At 39.4% G+C, this 14,358-nt stretch overlaps 1 protein-coding gene across 2 annotated transcripts; it reads right to left on the reverse strand.

Moving 5' to 3' along the window:
• Positions 1-9,975: 9,975 nt before the first annotated feature.
• cdca8 (cell division cycle associated 8) lies at positions 9,976-14,328 on the reverse strand. Of its 2 annotated transcripts, none has more exons than XM_026300687.1 (11): positions 14,201-14,328; positions 13,797-13,889; positions 13,448-13,576; positions 12,275-12,315; positions 12,093-12,168; positions 11,850-11,911; positions 11,603-11,685; positions 11,404-11,502; positions 10,913-11,039; positions 10,578-10,664; positions 9,976-10,477 (listed from the first exon to the last, which is right to left on the reverse strand). In XM_026300687.1, exons 2-11 carry the CDS (start codon positions 13,885-13,887, stop codon positions 10,442-10,444), a joined length of 831 nt encoding a protein of 276 aa, XP_026156472.1. In that variant the 5' UTR covers positions 13,888-13,889; positions 14,201-14,328; the 3' UTR covers positions 9,976-10,441. The 2 variants fall into 2 exon arrangements, with proteins under 2 accessions (XP_026156472.1, XP_026156473.1); XM_026300688.1 differs by having other exon boundaries at positions 13,797-13,926; positions 14,201-14,270.
• Positions 14,329-14,358: the final 30 nt, after the last annotated feature.

Raw genomic sequence — 14,358 nt, forward strand, 5'->3', positions numbered from 1 at the left:
CAGATTCTCCTCCTGTAACAAGATTATGTTTTATCAGAACATTAAAAATGCATTAAACCTTATGATAAAGGTGTATTTTATGTGATTATATTGTCTATCTCCTGCTACGATTAATGATTATACTTTAGCTTGTAACCTATGAACACCCTGACCTATCTAAATTCAGCCTGGTAATAAGGTCAAAACTGACTTCAGACAGTTTCCTTTCATTACCTCCTTCTGACACCTAATGTTCCTGTTCACATACAGTAGCCCTGACAAGCATCGATTCAGTATTAAACCTGCTATGGGACTCAGCCTAGAATCAATACACAAATACTCTGTGACCTCTCAGAAAATCCCCTCTCACTATCATCAAGTCCTCATGTGGTTTAAATAATTTCTGTCAACACAGCTGACTGCTCCCCAAAATGACTTTTTATTTCTGTCTTATTAGCCATCATATGATAATATGACAGTGATTTATTTTTCAACTCACTTTTGTACCTGTTGATAGTTTCTGACGAAGTGTGCCCTCATGCAGCAAGTGGATTGGGCTGTCATTCAAAACCAAGGTCGCTGAAAAGTCAGTCACAACGTCAATTTTAGTATTTTTCTCCCTCCACTTCAACATTTAGGGTGAGAGGCAGTCTGGTTCACTCCTCTCAACCAACACAAACATCCCAGGATTCTTGTATGTGCCTAAAATTTGAACTGTATATTCATTCCTGTATCCTTTTTTAGGTTTTTCTTTCTTGTTAAGTATCTATCCTTCTAACTATCTGTCTATCTCAAGGCATCATGTAATTCTAGGCTTAAAGAATACTACTTTCTGCTTTTTGGCTTCAGAATAAAAACTTTTTTCTATGGTGCAAAGGTGAGGAATGAGATAACAGTGCCAGCTAATTCCAAGTCAAGTCAAGTTTGTTTTATATGGCCCGAAATCAGTAACAATACATTTACTGCTGTATAGACTTTACAAGCTGAAAGCACTCCACCCATGGTTAGATAAGGGAAAAAACTCAAATTAAAACCCAGGAGGAGAAACGGGGTAGGAATAGCTCTTCTTTTATGTTCTAAAGAATGGATCTAGGGAACAATGGCCAGGTCCCAGTAGACCTGAGAGGACTCTGACCAGATGACGTGAGTATTACAGGAGGTCCTGGACAGCCTACAGTGATGTTCACCAGCAAGGACCACACCAGTGGGTGAGATGCTAAAGAATTGTTTATTGAGTAATAATGGGAAACAGAACAAACAGGCATGCAGGAAAGGAAGGCACTAATGTTTGAGATAATGAGCTAAAATCATCCTTAATAAGAATTTAAATTACAGACCTTTACCTTTCTGAGTTGAAGAAGATAAGCTGCCCATTTAAGCCAAAAACAGTTCTAGTAGAAAATGTCTTTACTTAAAAGGCAAAACTGTGACCTTTGACTCTTTCTGTGCAAACCTAAATGCCTATGTCTGCCCAGAGTTTGTTTGTGCATCGTATCCAGGATTTAACTGTGGCAGTGACAGCAGTCAGAGCAACAGAAAACCGCAGACATCAGTTCAAAATATTGCTTTTGTGTTTTTATTGTACAACATTTTATTGTACATCTCCTGCAGGGACCACAGGGCCTCAGGAAAGACAGACTGAGAGGGCTTGATATATTTTTTATATTGTCTATATAAGTGAACAGTTCCCCCATTTGCTCACACAGTGAGACATTGCTTATACATATATATATAGATAGACAGATATATACATATATACATACATACATACATATATTCTATTATCTTTAAATATTTATCCTTTATAATAAATTCAATTAAGATTGTTGCACACTTGACTTTCGTCCATGTTCAGTCTTAAACTTTGCCCATCAGAGAAGAAAAACAAGCAGTCATAGCTTTAATTACAGCAAAGCTGCTGCCCAATTAAAACCCAACATGATCAGAGAAGAAGCGAGCAATGACATGTTGAGACTTATTTACTCGATAACATATTTGCAGATGGCCATATGATGCTGCATATGGCTGCACCACTCTCCTTTTGTAAATAGATGGAATAGGAAGCAGCTGTGCGGATGTTTACTCTTCAGTGTTCTGACCACAGTGCCGTTATTTGTCATAGACTACAACTCTACAATGCTTGAGAGTATGTTAATATAAAAATAGGCAAAGATACAGCATATGCTTTAAAATGGATTCAGTTGTAGTATTAATTTACAGAGGGGAGTCAGAGAGATGAACAGTCTCAGAGCACCTGAAACCCAGCACAATGCTCAGTCAGTTTAAATCACATCATTGTTCTACAGAACCTGTCTCCCCAAAAGCTAAATTGAAAAGAAAAAGAAAAATTACTCTTTCCACAATGTTTTATTCTTTTAGGTGCTGCTGTGAGGATATAAAACCTGTTGTACATGTAGCAGACCATGTCAACTGTCACTCCTTGTACAAAGAGAACAAGGAAAATGGCAAAAGGGTCTTTCAGCAGGAGACCAGCAATAATCTGTGTTAAACCTACTTAGCTGTTGTATTACTGAAGTTCTTGGCAGGTGTAACCACAGTGTAGCCTCGCTCAGTCAGTTTGAATAAGCTCTGCATTGCTATGATCACCATGAAACGTTAGATTAGCATGACTCGCACTCAGACATGCCAGGAGAATGCTGATTCTGCTCTCTTGTTGCTGTTATGCCAAAGTAAAACAATAGTGATGCAAGTAACAAATATCTTTTTAACAGCAGTGCATTCTGTTTCCAAGGAACAATTTTGGAGCCATAGTCAAGAGCATGACTGCAAATATCATGTAAATATTAACGTAGAGAATATTTTTGTTAAATTATTTAAGTGGAATTCCTACAACCTCGTTCTGCAGTGGCTGTCCTTCTCAGAGGCCACATAGAAGAAAATACTCAAATTAATGCACCCAACCCACCACTGCTAATGTGATTTACACTGATTATGCAGGAGAAATAAAATCAGCAACTCAGCAACTTAACAGTCATGCTATTCTTTCCAGGGTCTTTAAAGTTATTAGTTGCTTCCAGGAAAACAGGCAAGGAAATGAGCACCTGCTACCAGAGACTTGAGGCAGAGCACTTAAAAACACTCTGCACGTTTTTTGCGGCTGACCAAACAGGCATGGAGGTCTGAAGGTCAACAGCTCTGTGATGCATGGCAGTGGAACAGGGCTTTTTGCTAACGGCACGCCAGTGTTGCTTACAGCGAGGTCAGCATTTTGCTCACTTCATTTTATACACACTCCCCGGCTCCAAGACGACAGAGACACATTATCAGCAGACTGAAGAACCAACAGCCTGCCTTCACTCACTTAAACAGTGCATGTGCATACACCTAGTGCACCTTCTGTATATCCATAAAGAGACTTATGCATTTGTTGGTGGGCTCCATTTGTGTCGAAGTAAAGTTAAAGCTGCACTGTCTCATCAACAACTGACCCCATCACAGTACAGTGGAGGTAAACCACTGTACCACACAAGTGTTGTGTCAACAGAACTTCTTCTGGTTATTACAGTGTCCACTGACCTCTCAATGAACAGTAATCATAGAGACTACTTCTTCAGTATAAAGCAGTGCCAATGAAAACTCCTGCCAATCTGTGGGTTTTTTGTTGACTGTGACCTTGGAGAGACAGTGAGCTCCACTGGAGGAGAGGCAGGAAAATATTCTAGTCAGACATCTCAGAGCTTCAGCACATAAAATCAATTTATCTGCACTGGTAAATATCACAAAAGGCATGTAAGGAAATATATGTTTTTGTAATGTAAAGCAATTCTTTAAAAAGAGCAGACATATTGTTTAGCAAATTTTCCCTCCATTGCGCCTCCTTCTCTCCCTCTCAAACGACCATTAAAACATGACATACTGAATCAATAAGTGTACTATATCTTCAGCTGAAGAAGTTAAAAAGTCATACATCTCCTCCCTTTCACGGGGAGAGAATTATTGGTAGACGATTTGTATTATAATGCTTCTTTCAAACAAATGTTAAAGGAATTTTCAGACTCATCCCAGTCTTCAGCAGCAGAGCCGTTGTTAGTCATTGCTGTATCTGTAGCTTTATTTTGATCTCTGTCTCTGCAGTGTGACCATTTAATGATATGCCTGATGTTCTGTGGTGACTCAGACCGGTGCCACAAATACCCTGCACTCTCAGTGACATGGAAGTAGATGCTGGGATATGAAGTGCTTCATTATCTGTTACTGCCAATTTTGTATTCTCAACCTCTTTTCTGTACAGAAATGTATTATAACTCATGTTTATAAAAACAGAAATGAGAATGAGGGGCTGATGTTAGCTGTAGTTTAGTCCCATCTGTTCCTCAAGAGCTACTTCATTTCATGATTTGGATCCCAGGTTAACATATGGAGTGCTGAGGTTACCGAAACATCCGGTAACAGGCGTTAAACTTTGACAGTCTGGTCATTTGCCATCAACACGAGTGGAAGGGAGACAGTTAAAATTAACGGGGGACATTATATCCACTACATAGTTCACTCAGTAAATTTAAATTTCAGACACTTACAGGCTTGGTCTTGGCGCTGTACATGTCCATGATGTGCTCCAGTTGGTAGCAGACCACAGACATTGACAGTCTTCTACCAGCAGCAGATGTCACTCACCTGCTGCCAAGGTTAGACTTGAGTTACAGACTTTGAGCATCACTGTTAATCACTTTAAGAAATGAGCTGAATCATTAAAATGACCATTTAAAAGAAACAAGAACAATTCAGTGCAAATGTAAATGATCAAAACGAATGTTAATAACCGTTATATTCTCTTCTGTACAGACAGCGTCCATTGTTGAAATTTGTTATGTGTGTGTGTGTGTGTGTGTGTGTGTGTGTGTATAATGTGAAGTGGGGAATAGTGGTAGCTGTTGCTCTTGATACAGACCCCCCCTAATCATATCACTCACCACTGCATCTAATAAAAAGAGAGGCTGGAAATGAAGACAAATTGATCCCTCGTCTTATTTCATCATGTAGGGCCCCTGCCATAAATCCAAGAGAGACAGGTGTTTCTCCAATGATCCAAGAGCCAGTGTCTGTGTGTAATTTGTGTCTCACAACACTAATATTTACCACTAACTTCATCTCTGCATTATTTTGTGTCTAGAATGACAAGTACACACTTGGACAGGAGATGCTGCCACATCACATCTGCATGCAGAGACCAAGACACAGTGTAGGGGGGGGTGGTTTTCTTTGACGCTGACCATCCTGGCAGCAGCTGGTTTTAAAAGCAGGTGTCTCTGGAGAGTGTTAAAATTGTATAATATAGAACATCCAGGCTATATAGGTTGTAAGCACATCTCATAAAATCACACATAAGGGACCAGTTAAAGGAATGCCACAGAGCAAAAGCCATAGCTGTACAGCAATATCAAGGTCTAAGTGACAGCAGTACTTTGAGAAAATATCAACTTTTAGATATAACCTGAAATAATAACAGAAATGAAATATTTGAACTTATTCTGGTGTCAATGTTAAACCCATCTAAACAGAAGGTGTCACTTCAATTCCTTTTGCTGGTCTATCAGTGAAAATAACACTGATGGTAATAACCCCAGAAACTGTCGGCTGGCTTAGTTTTTTGTCTCACGCTCACCACACAAACTGTTTCTCTAATAGTCAAACACTGGGGTGTTAATCAGCGGGATAATTTCAGTTCATCCTCCTGGAACCACAAACATCTGCACAAAATTTCACTACAGTTCAAAAGATGATAATATTTCAGCCTAAAGTAGTGGACCAACCAACTGAATGACAGACCAACAAATAAATAAATGTTACTAAAATTGTCATTTCAAAGATGCCCTCTCAGCACAGTAATAACAGGGTACTTGCATGGTGAATGTAGCCCAGGCTTCCAGCTGAAGGATATTCGGTCTCCCTGCCATCCATAGTGTCGCAAATGGCGGCAACATACTGTAACATCATAGAGCTTAGACATCTGTGTACATCACAACTGTCCTGTGATAACCTTTGTTTTCTTTTCTCTGCAGCTCCAGCTGGTGCAACATGTGGCCTAATTCCACATACAACATATGAGTAATAATAAGGGAAAAGATCCGCCCGTGACAAGGTGAACACTAAGGCATCTGAACTTAAAGTGGGACTTTGTGTTTGAGACCCTTTGTCTCCTTCCCGGTCTCCTAATGAATTGGTTTTAGTCTGTTTTGGAGCAAATTATCCTTCCCACTCCTCCTAATTTTCCAATTTGCTGTGTCATTTATACCAAATTGTGGACCGCACTGGGCTGTATTACTCTCACAAATAGGGTGATATAGTTTATTGAAGGTCTGCTTTATACAGAGGGGCTGGTAAACCAAACATCAATTGTAGGCCATACAGAAGATGGGGATTTTTTCCAGAAGGCTGGGGAACATTGCAAAGAGGCTTTAATTATTTCTCAAAGGCAATCCCAGCCATTGCTCCACTGCTCATTTTATGGTCACTTTCCTTTTCTTTCTTTGATTCAGGTAATGAATCGGCTGAAAATTCACTTTCTTTTTTCTCTGCTCTGTTGCCCTTCCTGGCATTTGCATCTAACCAAATAAGAAAAGCTTGTTTTGAACCTGTCAGGCCATGCCCAGCGTAGAAATGAATGAAGGCACAGAGCTCAGATTAGTACCTTCACTGTTAGTGCTTTCCACATTAAAACCATATATCTGTAGACTGTCTCCCTGTTAGCAAAGTGTGAACCCTGGAGAGAGAAATGTCTAACAAAGAAAGCCGGATTTAAACACACAGGACTACACTATGAAAGATTCAACTTCAATGTCCAATTAACCAAAGGGGAACAGTAAAAAAGAATGTGATGTTAAACTAATTAAACTGGTGACCTAGTAAATATTCATTTTCTGCCATTTTCATTGCATTCAGCTTTTCCTCCGTTAATTCAGCTACATTTAGCATTTAAATACAAACTGAGAACGCAACTTTCTAATTTGACGTGCTTTCCACTAATTGCACTTCAACTAATTTTAGCTGCTTTAAGTTTGAACAAGTGCACACACACCTCAGCTTTCTCTAGCGCTCTAACTAAATCAGCTGCTTTCATTTTTTACAGTTCAGCTGACACTTGAAGTTTCATCTCTTCGTCTTCAAATGACAGTTTAGCTACTTTCATTTCACACACTTCAATGGTTTAACTGCTTTCAGTGCTTAAACGCCACATCAAATATTACAGCTGCTTATTTGTCAGTTACGATAATTTAAATGCTTTCTTGGCTTAGGCATCGGCTCACATTTCTGATGAAGCGGCTTTCAGTACTTACAAACTACAAATCTGCTTCCTACAGGTCTTAAAGTACATTTTACAGACTTAAAAGAAGTGGATTTCAAGAGATTTCTGCAGAAAATGTAGTCTTTTCTCTTTCCTACGAAGAGGCTTTCATCTGCACTGCACTGCACAAACCTGACAATTACAATCAACAAATGTCCTTTACACATAACCCATAAATGTAAATCACAGAGCAGGTTTAATGTCTATAACATTGTTAGGTCCCCACTGCAAACAAACGCTGTCATGTCTCTCACAGATAAATGTCTGAATTTTGGAGCCACCGAGGGACCCTTTGACAAGCAAATGTTTGTCTCTGTGCAATCAGTAAATGGCATTAACCTCCTGCCTCTCCTCAGAGCAGCCCGTTATTTTCAGGGCCCAATTTCCACAGGATTTTTTTGGCAGCAGATGTTCTTCTCCACCCCGCCCATCATCAGGGGTGCCTGAGCGACTGTGGGGCCGCCCATCAAAACGCCATCAGGACCCTGCTGGCCACCAGACGAACACATGCCCAGAATGCATCATGTGGGGGCCGTTCAATCCCATTTACCTCTTTCTCCCGTCTGCCACTTCACTTTACCATCAGCTTGTGTCCTCATAACTCTCCATCACCAAAGCAGACAGAACAAAGCACTCTGTTACTTTTGGTTTGTGCTGACAAAACAACTTGGGAAAAGATGAGTCTCAACCCCTACTGGCTCACTAGGACTGAGTGAGAGAAAGCAGCAGACGAAGGTGTGGGTATGTGAATAAATCGATTAGTGGAGCACTTGACGGATGGGATTTATAGGAGGCCTCAACACACCAGAGAATTAATTTTGCTTGGAGAACATGCCTTTGCCAGGTTCATTTGTCTTGGAAGGAAATCTGGCACTTTCCTGAGGTCTGGGGGCTCAGTTAACCAGTGGCTCCAGCAGTTTGGGGACAGAACTGTTTTTTTGACAAATACACTATATTAATGTCAGACATGTTTATGATAACAGATTTTGAGAATACAAAATTACAGAGATGGCAAGGATTGGTAAAGTGAAGTAAGGTGCAGAGAAACAGGATGTGTGTGTGTGTGTGGGGTCAGAGGGGGGCTGTAAGTATAGTAGTCACTTTCATTTTAACTGTTCTGGTCTCTGAGTCCTGAGAAAAATATCTGGCTTATTTGCTGCTAAATGCTTAAAACTATTGATTAGTGCAGCTTTAAGGACTACTTTACTACTGTTATGTTTCTTTAGATCTTATTTTCCTTGAAACGCTTTAGAGCAGGTAAATGTAAAAGTGCACTGAATGGATGCTAATGTAGACTAGTTGGTGTCAGCATCTCTGTACTGTGCCTCTCCCTCCCACTATCTCAGGTTCCAGTCCCTCATCCTGAACATCTCAGCAGATGATTTATGTAGCAGTGTTGCTCTGTGACCTCAAAATCCGCCCCATCCATACCGCACCTGTCACTGCGCCACTGCCTGCGTGCTTACTGAAAACCAAGCCATCCGTGCAAAATGGCAATTTTCCACCCACCTAGAGAATAAAAAAAGGATCCAATCCACTCAAAGCAGAACTAGGAAAATTCTATGATATGTAGAGCAGGTGCACGAGGGCTTGGTACTCCGCTAACGAGGGAGCTGAACTGCACGCATTGCTGACCACAACATCTGTCGTTTGTAGGGATGCAGTTTGGTTTTTACCTCTGCAGCACAGTTTGCACAACGAGAGACAGCAGATGATAAAGCGCTTAAGATATGCAGATGGAAGGGACCGGGCACGGTTTCAGCTGGGGGGCAGAGTTCCCATGCTGTGGCTTGGTAGCATATGATGCATGAGATTCCAACAGGAATAGCAAAGAGTTACATTTGTCTGTTTGGGCCTAAGGTGAGGCCTGGTCTGACCCAGTTCACCATTCCAGGTGGACATCCTAACGAGCTCATCAGGCCTAAAGGAGCTTAACAAGCTTCTAATTGGCAGTGTTATGATGTCCCTGAAGGTCACAATGCAGGTTTCTGTGCCAGCAGCAGGACTGGCTGCCACTTCCTGCCAACAGCATGTCACATGACCACCACTGTCCCTTTGTGTAAACAAAGTCACAAAAGGACAAGATGAACTTCTCACATATGCAAAACTAAGCATTTTGTAGCTTATAGAGTATAATTACACATTTACAAGCAACATAGACGACAACTGGCAGGAAAACTGCAGTGCTACTTTAACAGTCCTTTGAAGAATATTTATTAACCTGCCTGTGACCAGCATCATTAATAAAACTCAGCGCAGTCTAACTTAAGACACCAGTAATTTAATTGTCTCTGGTAATTTTCCATACAACTCAAAAACCTGATTTGAAACTACCACAGTATTCTTACAGCCAAGTTACAAATATTTACCATCTGCAGTAGAATAAACAAGAACTTAAATCACACTTTTCCCTCTTAAATTTTTGTGTCTAACTCTTAATTTTAAATATCAGGAGGGTAAGTCAGCAGGGCTGCACTGGCTACTCTACACAAACCTTTCTATGGTGAATTGCTGCCACCTGCTGATCACTATACAAAAACACTGCTTGGTAAAGCCTGAACTACCCACAACAAAAACCAACAGTAAATTCTAGCATATATAGCAACAGGATTTCTTGTGTACAAGCTTTTAATTCACAATATTAATGAACCAAATCATTCTACTCCCAAATAAACGATATCACAACTGTAAAGCTGTGTTAAACATCCTTTATCAGGTTTGCAACAATGAAGGGTGATCTATGTACATAAAGGTATTTGCACTAATAATGCAACTGTAAAATGATTTGTATAGAAACTGAGGACTGAGCTCAGTAAGGACAATATAAAACAAAAAAGTGTCATAAGCGTACTTAGAAACAAAGAAGGGACAGTAAATTATATTTGCAGATTTCAAGAACTGAAACATTTGTTCTTGAAATCTGCTTGAAATCTTAAAAGTCTTACAACTCCTAAAATCTGACAGGCTAAAAGGATTAACACACTGGAACAGCACTAAAATCAGAGGTACTAGGCAAAACCCCAATCAGGATTTAACCTAATTTTACAAAAGCAGCAGAAAATACCATTTAAAAATGAAAGGTAAAGTATGTCAGGGAGCAAAATGCATTGACATCCAAAATGTACAATGAAAATATTTATTACACATTTGACGGTGAGGTCACTCTGATGTCCCACACAGGGTTGTGAGGCGATTCTGTCAAAAACAAAAACAAAAACAAAAACAAAAAAACATGAGAATACAAGTATTTCACATTTTAATAGCTATAGCAAAATACATGGATACACAAATGTACCTGCAGCAGCCGTATGCTCCTCATAGCAGTTTCATCCAGCAGTGACAGGTCCACTGAGTCCATCTGACTGGCCAACAGCTGAATGCTCTGGATCAACATATTACAAGACACAGAAAACTCCTCAATACCTTCTTATTCTGAACAATTTAGCATAACTTATTAAAAATAAATGCATGTTACCTGTTTAATTCCAATAACTTATGAACTATAAACTATATTGTTTCTTCCCAGTCAGATTTGTCAATAAAAAGCTGTCTCTTCAACAACATGCCTTGTTTAAACAGTTTTTGTTAAATAAAATATCTTGTCTCATCCGTCCAGAGCTGTGTACTTACCTCTCCAGTGGCAATGGGGACGTTGATAACAACGTCACTGCCTGCTGCAATGGGAGAGCCGTTGACTGAAATGCTATAGACTGTCTCTTTGTGGCGGGGAACTCTAACAGCAGGAGTCTTAGGAAGTCTGAGGAACACAGCGCACAGTCCATTAACTACTAACTGACAGCTGATAAACACTGCAGCTCTAGCATTTTTTCTTTTTTTTTTTTTTAAATTCAGTGGCATTCAATACACAAACACCTAAAGGACTTGCCTACTTTTATGTGACATTTTTCAAGTTTGCTCTCAGATTTATATCCATCACTTCATTTGGATGGATAAGTCTAGCCCTGATGATCACACTACCCTTCACTAGAACTGCATTTATGCAAACAATGATATATACTCTGCACCAGTGGACAGGCAATGAGACATTGTTGCAGAAAGCAGGGGAGCAATATATTATAACAGAAAAAGTGGCAGTGTGTGGCTGTCAAAGTGAAGCTTACCGTGGGTCGAAGCGAGGGGTGATGAGGGGAGTAGGGCCCATCAGCAAAGAAGAATCCAGCATGCCCCTGGCAGGAGTGACCATGGGCTTCTTAGTCGATCTGTAGAGAGAAATATTAGTCAGGCTACTAAACCTGAGAAATGAGTTAAGTAAAGAAAACAGTTAATATAAAAAAAAAATGTTTTTTTAAAAAGTCTTACCGTCTGGTGGAAGTGCTCTGCTTGCTGATTGCCAGTGCCTTTCCTCTTTTTGTTGTAGTTGGAGGCTTTTTTGTTGCTTTCCCCTAAATTAAGAACAAGTATTTAAATAACACAAAAGGGATTCAGACAAACCACATTACATAGAAAGCAACCACCCTATATTTATGCTCAACAAGGCTCGATAGCACTGCGTATTAGTGTTTTTGTTTTGTTTAATCTGTGTGAAAGAATGAAAATCAGCTACCACCTTCCTTATTGTGCTCGGAGTGTTTTCATCCTCTGAAGTGGCTTTGGCTTTTTTCTTTGAGACTGTGGATTAGAGACAAAGTGAACAGGATGAGACAGACTTTAAAATGTACTCATTTTACAAGACTCACATTCTTGACCAAAACAATCTGTCATACAGCCAATCCACATTACCATCAGTGATAGTAGTTTGCTGAAATTGTTTTTTTCATTTATAAATACACAAAAACTAGTTTTAACATACTTTTCTTGACTGATTTCAGAAGTTCTGCATGGTCTTTGACAGTAACACTCTCAAGAATAGCAGCTTCTTCTTCTCTCTGTTAACAGATGTTGAGCAACAAAGCTGAATGTTTAACACAGCTCATAAACCAAAGGACTGTGAATCAAGAGACAACATATAGGATAAAAAGATCTTCAGCTCACCTTTTTATTATCCACTTCTGGTGACTTTGGTTTCTCAGACTCTATAGAGAGAGGGAATATAAAAATGAATTAATACTTTTCATAATCATGAAGGAAGAAAGGATAAACCAGTATGGCTGTTTCTAATTTTACACAATATATACAGCATTGGTGTAGATACTGTGCTTTACAATGGTGCAAATGTGACACTGTGTACATGTTCATTTCATACACATTTCTCCATTAAATAACCAAATTACAGCATGTGCAAAATATAAATGGAAAAATTGAAGTCATACCATATAGTCTTCATTTGACATAGTCTCAACAGGGTTCACAAAACGAAACCTTAAGACTTTTAAAAATCTTTTAAAACCCACATAGACTTATATTTAACAAGCGTTTTTTCATCAGGGCTTCTTTTTGATCATGAGGGGGGGTCCATAATCACTTATGTTAGTCAATATTGAAATCACAATTTTAACATGATTAATCATTGAGTTCAGAAACATGATGCATTTATTCAACTTAAAAAAAAACTCCCGTCGTTAAAAAGATTTTTAAAATTTTTTTGACTGAATGCTGCTGCTCTCCTTTCACCATCCTCACTCACTGTGATTTAAAATAAGCAAAACAGGATGTAGCAAAATAAATGTTTTTTTCTTGATTACATTGTTTTTGTGATCATTTGGTGCAGATAATCAAAATATGATTAGTTGCACAGATTTCCATGTAAACCAATAGGAATGCTAAGACACAGACTTGTTACCAACTGCCTGAATTTATGATTTATGTAACATTTGCCAGTATTTCACATTAGTACATGAGAATAGTTCCTCATAATATATCTTCAAACAAAACATGGACCTCTACAAACAGTGTAAAATCAATTGATGCTTTCCATTAATATTTTTGCACAAAGCACATACAAAAATGTTTCATAACTAACATTACTGCCTACTGCAAGCAGGAAACGTATTTTCAATTAAAATTTATGTTGTTTAAAATCCTCAAAGGCTGTTTTGTTATCACTCAAAACAAATGTTCAAACATCAAATCTCAAAATAGCAGAGTTAGGTGTTTGGAAGATCAATTACATGTTTATTAAAGAAAAATTACCTCTGCAGCATATTTGCAGCACATTTTAAAATAATGTTCATAGGATCAGAGTAGTTTGGCATTGATGAGACTTACTGCAATACTCCAGCCAGTTCATCTGTCTGACAGCCATGGGGAGCTTGATTAGTGCCATGTTGTAGCTGCTGTCAACATCCTTCATCAGCTGGTCGATCTTCGCTTTGAGCTGTTCAACCCTGGTCTTTACTGTGATAACAAAGTGTTATTGATGAGAATGTGACAGAATACAACACCCACTAATTTAAAAACTACTCCAGACTGGCTCAGACAGGCAGCTCTACATGCTACTCAAGCCAGGACCTATTAATATTAGTTGGTATTCAATCGCCTTTCAAAACATAAGTGCATCAGACAACTGAAAATCGGTTAAATTCAGAAGCTTCAGCAAAGTAGAGACTATATTCACCCTCTACGTCGAAGTCCTGCAGAAAAGCCTCTAGCTTGGCAGACTTGGGGTTGTTTTTCCGTTGCCTGGTGGTCCTTTTCCTGGGAGCCATGTCTACACAGATAAGCAGTGGAAAACAAGTTCACCCACACTAGACAGGGGGTGACGGTAATAACACCAAGTTAGCCACATTACAGCAGAGCTACGGCCGTTTTCTTCCCACATGTCCCTGACTCTTTAGCGAGCTAACAGTTGATGCTAACAGTTGATGCTAACGTTAGCGAATCAGCCAGACCACGAGTTTGAGCCACAATTGGGCGACTTTCAACTGGATTTTTCAGATGTACAAACTCTTAATTAAACACTGTATATAATAAAGTTTTACTACGGGAACACATATTTAAGAAGCAATTATTTAGCGTTACCTGGTTGCGCTATTTTCCCCCGCACAGTCGTCCCTCCCTACTTTCACAAAGCCGTTTTCAAATCTCCGCGTGGGGAGGGGCGATACCCTAAATCAGCCAATCAGGACTCGCGTTTCTTAATGTTACGCTAAACTTGTTCTCGACCAATCACAGCGCCA

Source organism: Mastacembelus armatus, chromosome 11 (assembly GCF_900324485.2).
Source record: "Mastacembelus armatus chromosome 11, fMasArm1.2, whole genome shotgun sequence".
NCBI lineage: Eukaryota > Metazoa > Chordata > Actinopteri > Synbranchiformes > Mastacembelidae > Mastacembelus > Mastacembelus armatus.